The sequence below is a fragment of the Rattus rattus genome, chromosome 5, assembly GCF_011064425.1.
Source record: "Rattus rattus isolate New Zealand chromosome 5, Rrattus_CSIRO_v1, whole genome shotgun sequence".
Classification (NCBI taxonomy): Eukaryota; Metazoa; Chordata; class Mammalia; order Rodentia; family Muridae; genus Rattus; species Rattus rattus.
This window is the reverse complement of record NC_046158.1, coordinates 14,552,204-14,561,193: the sequence shown is the minus strand read 5'-3', so window position 1 is coordinate 14,561,193 and position 8,990 is coordinate 14,552,204. Positions and strand designations below refer to the sequence as shown.

The window sequence follows — 8,990 nt, the reverse complement described above, 5'->3', positions numbered from 1 at the left end:
TATATAAAGAGTAATAGCCACTCATGCAAAGGAAAAAGCCAGTGTATGCTTTATATTTAGAAAGAAATTTCTTTAAGACTTTAAAAGCAACATCGGTATATAGAACTCTAAATTGTGTCTGAAAACACAGACTCAAAAATACTAAAAAGCTTCATCAAAAACCCCTGCTATAGTAATTCAGAAAGGGAAAGATGCATAAGTGGGTGTGAAAGGCCTTATGTCAGTCAATAGGAAAGATCACACCATCACTGTGAACTTGCTCTCTTACTGAGCATATTTCTCAGTGCTCCTTTTATATCTCGATTCCTTAGACTGTAGATAAAGGGATTTAGCATGGGTGTGACCACAGTGTACATCACAGCCACAATTACATCCTTGTTATTATTGTCATTAGGTGAAGGAAATGAGTATAGCCCAATAATGGCTCCATAGTACAGAGAAACCACAGAGAGGTGAGAGCCACATGTGGACAAGGCTTTGAAGATTCCCTTGGAGGAGGGAGTTCTTAGGATAGTGGCCCCAATGTATCCATAAGAAACCAGAATACATATCAATGGCACAGTTATGATCACCACTCCTACAGTGAAGATAACCAGTTCATTGATGGTGGTATCTGAGCTCGACAGCTTAAGCAGAGCAGAGAGATCACAGAAGAAGTGGGGCAGAGTATTGTCCCCACAGAAAGAGAGACAGGTAAGTAGAAGGGTATGCAAAATGGCACTGGCAAAGGACAAGACCCAGGACATAATTAACAGTAGGATACAAAGACTCTGACTCATGATAGTGGTATAGTGCAGAGGGTGGCAGATAGCCACATATCTGTCATAGGCCATGGAGGTCAGAAGAAAGCTATCGAGATCTGCAAAAAATAGGAAAAAATACACCTGGGAAATGCACCCAGTGTATGAGATGGACTGACTGTGTGCCAACATATTCACAAGCATCTTTGGAGCTGTGACTGAGGAGAAAGAGATGTCTGTGAAGGCCAAATGACTGAGGAAGAAGTACATGGGGGTGTGGAGGTGAGAGTCCAGCCTGATGAGCAGGATGATGAGCAGGTTCCCCAGTACTGTGGTCAGGTACATGGCCAGGAAGAGGGCAGAGAACATGTCCTTCAGTTCTGGATTGATAGGGAGCCCCAGGAGGATGAACTCAGATGTGATACTATGATTATTCCTTCTGATGCAGCTCATTTTCTCCTTTTCTAGAAATGAACAAAATAGAAAAGTGAAAAAGAAGTGCTGTGGCTGTCATGTAACATTCCCCATCATTTTAAAACCAGTCTCATTGTTCATTTAACCCCAACTCAACAGAGTTTGGCAATACTAACATGGTAATGATCATCTGGTCAAGGCACATCAACCCCATAATTTTTGGAGACGCTGGAAAGTACTGTTTTGGGTATTCATTATGGAAATCCAAGATTAAGTAATTAGGATGTAAGGCCAAGAGAATCACTAGTATCTGCTGACAGGGGGATACAACCACTCTCGAAATCAGTCTGGTGGTTCCTCAGAAATTTGGACATAGCACTACCTAAGAACCCAGCTATACCACTCCTGGGCATATACCCAAATGCTGCTCTGACATATAAGTACACATGTTCCACTATGTTCATAGCAGCTTTATTTATAATAGCCAGAAGCTAGAAAGAACCCAGATGTCCTTCAACAGAGGAATGGATACAGAAAATGTGGTACATCCACACAATGGAGTACTACTCAGTTATTAAAAACAATGACTACATGAAATCCTTAGACGAATGAATGGAACCAGAAAATATTATCCTAAGTGGGGTAATCCAGTCACAAAAGAACACATATGTTATGCATTCACTGATAAGTGAATATTAGCCCCAAAGCTCAGAATACCCAAGAAACAATTCACAGAGCATATAAAACTCAAGAAGAAGCAAAACCAAAAATGTGGTTGCTCAGTCCTTCTTAAAAATACACACAGGAGGAAATAACAGGACAAAGAATGAAGTAGAGATTGAAGGAAAAGCAATCCAAAGACTGCCACACATGGCATCCCATATCCAGCCACCTAACCCAGTTACTTGCTGATGCCAAGAAGTGCTTGCTGACAGGAGCCTTATATGGATGTCTCCTGAGAGACTCTACCAGAGCCTTACTGATACAGATGAGGATGCTTATAGCTAACCATCGGAATGAGCATGGGGACCCCAGTGGAGGAGTTAGAGAAAGAACTAAAGAAGCTGAAGGAGTTTGCAATCCCATAGAAAGAAAAACAATATCAAGTAAGTATACCCCCTATCCAGAGATCCCAGGAACTAAATCACCAACCAAAGAGCATACATGGAGGGGCTGCCGTCTCTAGCTGGATATGTAGTGGAGGATGGCATTGTTTGGCATCAATAGAAGGAGAAGCCTTGTCCCTGTGAAGGCTTGTTTCCCCTAACAAGGGGAATTTGCGTGCTGAGTTGGGGTGGTGGGTGAAAGGGAGCAACTTACAGAAGGAGGAGTGGAATGGACAGGGGGAAAGGAGATACATTTGAAATGTAACACATAAAATATCCAATTAAAAGAATTATGTCTGAAATGTATAAGGTTGAAGAAATTACTGGAAGCTGGTTTATGAAGTTCTTTCCAGTTTAGAATAAAGTCTACTTAGTCTCTGCAAAGTAAAAATATTGGTTCACCAAAGAACATGTTTAACAAAAGAAGTAACCACATTTCTAAATATCTTTCTGTCTGCTAATGTGGAGAGCAAAATTGTAGAGCAGTGTTGTCCATAAGAACCTATAGTTGCTTCAATAACTTAGACATAACTCATTTGCTTATGCTTGGGTTGTGGCAGCAAAAATTAAATAAAAACAAATAAAATTGAAAGGATGTGCAGTAAATTTGGAAGAAAACCCAGCAACATGTACTGAGAAATAAAGTTAAGCAAAAAGGAGTATTTTCCACTCTTTTCTCAGGAAGTAAATATGACTCATTGTCAATGAAATTGTTATACATACATTTCTTTTTATGGTATCATCAAAAATTTGGACAGAATGTTCAGTACAAATTTCCAATTTAGGTTACTGGCATACTATATTAAACATAGAAATCACAGCTAATAATACACTATGGCATATACTGAAACACACAGATAATTTGAGTATGACAACATATATCTCTATACCTTCTTCTATGTGATCTCTTAGGTGATGGGAATAGATACTTCCAGCCAAAAATAAAATAATGGTAAAATCCTTCCATTCATTTCAAGATGACATAGAGGTTGTTAAAACAGATTGTATCTCTTAGGGCATCCATATCACACTTCAGTGGGCAAAAGAATTACAAACTAATACTCAAGCAAGATAGATATATCAATATACTTTTGGTCAGAACTGCTGAAAAACTGGCATGAGTTATAAGCTTTCAAATTTCCAAGATCACCGAAGGGGCAATGTACCCATTCCCAGCTCAAATTAGAGAGAGTGAAATATAATTGCTTTATTCCTTGGTGCTCTTCTGGGAATGGAACTACTTGTTGCAGCAGACATAAGAATAAACCCTTGGAGAATGCATGCTATTAATGACAAATAACCAGTAGGAACTTGGTGACTACAAAGATTTTTGCTTTTCTGGTTTCCTTGAAGAAAATATGATTCAGTGTCCATAATAAACCAAACTGAATGTTAAGAGTGATAAGCAAAATCTCTTGCTTCTGAACTCTATGACTTTTTTTTTGGTGTGTGTGTGTGTGTGTGTGTGTGTGTGTGTGTGTGTGTGTGTGTGTTTGTTTGTGTTTGCATATGTGTGCGAGTAGGTGCACATGATATTTGAGTATGAGGGTCAGAATTCAATTTAAGGGTATTTTCATCCTCAGTTTTTTTCCACCTTATATTTTTAATTAATTTTTTAATTATTCTTTATTTCCCACTCACTGTCTCCCTCCTGTTCATTACCCCACAATCCTTTCCCTACTCCACAACCTTCCCTTTTCTGAGTGTGTGGTTTTCCCCTGGGTATACTCCACCTTGGCACTTCAAGCATCTCTGAGGCTAGGGACTTCATCTTCCACTGATGCTAGGCAAGGCAGTCTAGGTAGAAAAACATATTCAACATACAGGGTCTCTCACTGAAACTTGAGATCATTGATTGACTAGATTGGTTGGTCTACTCTTTTCCCACCTTCCCCATACTGAGATTATAGACAAACCATACTATGCTCAATAGTTTTTAAAAAGGTATTAATTTTTTAGACTTTCATATATAGTACCTTCAGTATTCTCTCCATTTCATCACAGATCCACACCTTCCATTATATATACTCATACAACTTGCATTTTTTAATTCATTAAATATTTGTTTACTTTACATCCTGATTCTAGGGTCCCTTCCTTTTTCTCCTTCCCTTTCTCTCTTACATCCCCTCCCTTCATCTTCCCATCACTTTCCCCTCAGATTAGGGGAGGCCTCCTATGCATATCAACTGCCCTTGGCATATCAAGCTACAGTAGGACTAGGTATATCTTCTACTGAGGTTAGTCAAGACAGTCCAGTTAGGAGAAAGGTATCCAAAGACAGACAGCACAGTCAGAGACAGCCCCAGCTCCTGCTGTTAGTTGCCCAAAATGAAGACCAAGCTGCACATCTGTTCAGTATGTGTAGAGGGCCTAGGTCTGTCCCACACATGCTCTCTGGTTCATGGTTCAGTCTCAGTGAGACCCTATGCTCCCAGGTTACTTGATTCTTTAGGTTTTCTAGTACTGTCCTTGACCTTTCTGGCTTCTTCAGTCATTTTTCTCCTTCTTCCACAATATCCCCTAAGCTCTGCCTAATGTTTGGCTGTGGGTCTTTGCATCTTTTTCCATCGCAGATGATAGTTATGCTATGCTCCTGTCTTCAAGTACAGCAGAAAATTACTAACAGTGTCAGGGGTGGGCTCTCTCTTACAGTATGGATCTTAAGGTGGACCAGTCATTGTTTGGACATTCCCTCATTTCTGCTCCATCTTCATGGATGCATATATTTTTCCATTTATCTATCTATCTATCTATCTATCTATCTATCTATCTATCTATCTATCTATCATCTATCTATCTATCATCTATCTATCTATCTATCTATCATCTATCTATCTATCTATCTATCTATCTATCTATCTATCTATCTGTAGGGAGCAGTACATATAGATAAAAGATGGCGCTGACATCTGGTGGTCATTTGTGGTTAACACCAAAAAGTGCGTGTCCTTGACATTCCTCCGGCATCTACAAGGTCAGGGTGATATTCATGCTAATAAGGTATTTCATGCTCCACCAATCCCTAGAGGACAAGTTTACAGCCACAGCCCGTCTTGTATATAAGGCTAGTGCCTTTGTTCCTCGGGGTCTCCTGTACCAACAATGAGGTGTTCCTGCAATAAAGGCTGTTGAGAAGAATCCAACAGTGTTGCGTCTTCCTTGCTGGACGAGGTGGGAGTTACATCTATCTATCTATCTGTCTATCTATCTATCTATCTATCTATCTATCTATCTATCTATCTATTTATTTATTTATATCTTAATTGCAGCCACTCCTTTCCTCCCAGCACTCCCTTACATAGCCATTTTCCCAACTCCCCTCCCCTTCTCCTCTGACAACCCACTCTGGTACATCAAGTCACAGCTGTACTAGGAATATCCTCTTCCACTGAGGACAGTCAAGGCATCCTAGTTAGGGGAACAGGATCCACAGGCAGGCAACAGAGTCAGGGACAGCCCTGGTTCATTTATTTGTGGACCCACATGAAGACAAAGCTGCACATCTGCTACATATGTGAATGTAAGCTAAGTCCAGCCTATGTACGCTATTTAGTTGATTACTCAGTCTCTGGGAGCCCCAAAGGGTCCATATTAGTTGCCTCTGTTGCTCTTCTTGTGGAGTCCCTATCCTCATGGGTCCCTTAATACTTCCCCCAACTCTTTCACAAAACTCCAGGAACTCTGTCTTATGTTTGGCTGTGGATATTTGCATCTGTCTTTGTTAGTTGCTTGGGTGGAGGCTTTAAAAGGATAAGTATGCTAGGTTCCTGTCTGCAAGTATAACAGAGTATCATTAATACTGTCAGAGATTGGTTCTTTCCCATGGGATGGGTCGCAAATTGTGCCAGATATTGAAGTGCTCAATCTTTATTTCTGTACTACTTGTAGGCAGGGCCAATTTTGGTTTGAAGATTTAATGGTTGGGTTGTGGACCCCATCCTTCCATTGGAAATCTTGCCTGGCTACAGGAAGTGGCCATTTCAGTTCCATATCCTCTATTTTTAGGAGTCTTAAGAAGTGGGTTCACCCTAATATTGAGAGTTTCCATTGTCCTAGGTTTCAAGCTCATCTCAGAGATGTCCCCAATATGATTCCAGTTCTCTCTCTGTCAGTCCCTCTAACACTTGGTCCTCCTGTTACCCTCGAAATTTCCTCCTTCACCAAATTTTCTCTCTCTCTCCACCTATAATGTCTATTTCATTTCCCCTTCTCAGTTTGACTCAAGCATTCTCAATTAGTCCCTCCTCATTACTTAGCTCCTTTGGGTGTGTGGATTATAACATGGTTATCCTGTGCTTTATGGCTACTATCTTCTTTTAATTAGTACATATCATGTTTATTTTTCTGGGTCTGGGTTACCTCATTCAGGATTTTCATGATGTCTTTGTTTTTAATACCTGGGTAAAATTCTATTATGTAAGTATTTTCTTTATTCTTCAGCTGAAGGACATCTATATTATTTCCACTTTCTAGCTTTCACAGGCTGATATGAACACAGTTGAGCAAGTGTCCTTGTGGTATTGTTCAACATCATTTGAGTATATGTCCAGTAGTATAGCTGGGTCTTGAGGTAGACCTATTCTCAATTTTCTGAGAAAGTGTGGTTTTCCCTTTTCCTTGGGAGTTGTTGGCCAATGGGAGCAGAGTCAAAGAACTAAGTTCTGACAGTCTGTGAGTACAGTTGAATGGTAAATTACAGGAATCAGCTTCAACAAGGAAGTTCAACTTTTTCTTCCAGGGTGAGGGGAACAAATAGGCAGAGGGCAGCAACTAGGTGGTGAGAGGTTCTGTTATGCTTCATTTGCATTAGGCATCACATTTCTATCATCTGCATGGGGGCACAATACCCCCATTGTAATACGGGAAGCATGGGGAATGTTCTTTTAGGGAATTACATTGAAGGTCATGCTTAAGGTAAGTCCTGCAACAATGCCTAGGGACATCTACCAAATAAGGTTAGGCAGAGAGTAGGGAGCCCCAATGGAGGAAAGGATTCCTCCATCTATGTAGAACTCAGAAAGCTGTCCAGACATGGTGAACTGCAACCTTTTGCAGTAGGACCCTCCAACAACAACAACAACAACAAAAAATCAAATTGTTTTCCAAAGTGATTATACAAGTTTGCATTCCTACCATCAAAGGAGGAATGTTCCCCTTGCTCCACTGTTTTGCCCACATGAACTCTTTGATCTGACTCCTTCTGGAAGATGGAATCTCAGGAATCTAATTTTGATTTGCATTTTTCTGATGACTAAGGAAATCGGACATTTCTTTAAGTGCTTCCCAGACATTAGAGAGTCCTCTGTGAAGAATTGTGTTTAGTTTTTTACCCCACTAATTAACTGGGTTATTTGGTATATTGATGTTTAATGCCTTGAATTCTTTCTATATTTTAGGTATCAGTTCTCTGATTCATGTAGGGTTGGTAAAGATCAGATAAACAATTTAAATAGAACCATAATCCCCAATGAAATAGAAGCAGTCATTAAAAGTCTCCCAATCCAAAAAAAGCTCAGAACCAGATGGTTTTAGTGAGGAATTCTACCATATTTTTATAAAAGCGCTAATACCAACATTTCTCAAACTATTTCACAATATTGCCAAATTTATTCTATGAAGCCACAGTCACTCTGATACCTAAACCATACAAAAACTCAACAATGAAAGACAATTTCAATGTCTGCATTTTAAAAAAATACACAAGTTTTGGTGCTGCTTCTATAATCTTAGATTTTACCATTCGCTGGCATGGGTTGACTCCACTCTGGAAGAAAACAAAATTCTTCCTCTTTTAGAACCTATCATTTCCCCAACAGTTCCAAATGAGACTTGACATCTATCCACATCCCCAAGGCTGGAATTTTGTATAGCTTAAGTTTACATAAGTCCTGTGCATGACATCTCAATTGCTGTCAATTTATATGTAATTGACCTATTGTTTCCACAAAGTACTAGAGACTATGGATGACAGCAAACAAGTTAACCTTTACATATATGCAGAACAAGTGGAATTCAGAAGACAGTATTGATGGTCCTGGAGTCAGATTTGAGGAGGATTTGAGATATCACATGGGTATTGGGAACTAAATCTGGGTCCTCTTTAAGAGCACCAAGTGCTCCTAACCACTGAGAGTCATCTCCCCAGTCCCAAATTAGCATTTTGATGTTTAAGGTTTTTTAAGGGTCCTAAAGTAAACAGAGAGGAGTTCAAAAGTCTATAGCTGGGGAAAGCATCTAAAATTTAGTACCAATTATGGAAATATTCTGGTTCACAGGTCCATCTAGCTTCTGACTTCAAACATTTTGTTATTTTTATTACTCTTCTCTTCGTGAATTTTGTCTCTTAAAAATTTCTTACAAAACATAATTGGATGAGGTAAACTAAATAGGTGCTTTACTCAAAAGCATGAGAAACTTTCAAGAAAAGTAGTAGAAGGTTTTAAATTTCATTTGTGAAGGAGCTTGTAATCAAAGGGACCTTGTTGCCAAAATTCAGGTGTGTCTTCCTAGGAAGCATATTTTACTATAGATCAATGGTTCTCAACCTTCCCGATGCTGTGGCCCTTTAAGATAGTTCCTCATGTTGTGGTGACCCCAGCCATAAAATTATTTTGTTACTACTACACAACTGTAATTTTGCTGGTTGTGAATTGAAATATAAGTATTTGACATGCAATACACAGTTTGAGAACTGCTACTATAGATCGTTATTATCAACCAATATAGT

The 8,990-nt window shown here is 39.4% G+C and overlaps 1 protein-coding gene across 1 annotated transcript; it reads right to left on the bottom strand.

Annotated features, from left to right (window-relative positions):
* Positions 1–245: 245 nt before the first annotated feature.
* Positions 246–1,193, bottom strand: LOC116900134 (olfactory receptor 50-like). The gene has a single exon (XM_032901908.1). The coding sequence runs from the start codon at positions 1,191–1,193 to the stop codon at positions 246–248; it is 948 nt and encodes a 315-aa protein (XP_032757799.1).
* Positions 1,194–8,990: the final 7,797 nt, after the last annotated feature.

What these genes read in the sequence shown, in the direction of transcription:
- LOC116900134 (XM_032901908.1), bottom strand. Translation starts at nt 1,193, where the DNA reads ATGAGCTGCATCAGAAGGAATAATCATAGTATCACATCTGAGTTCATC.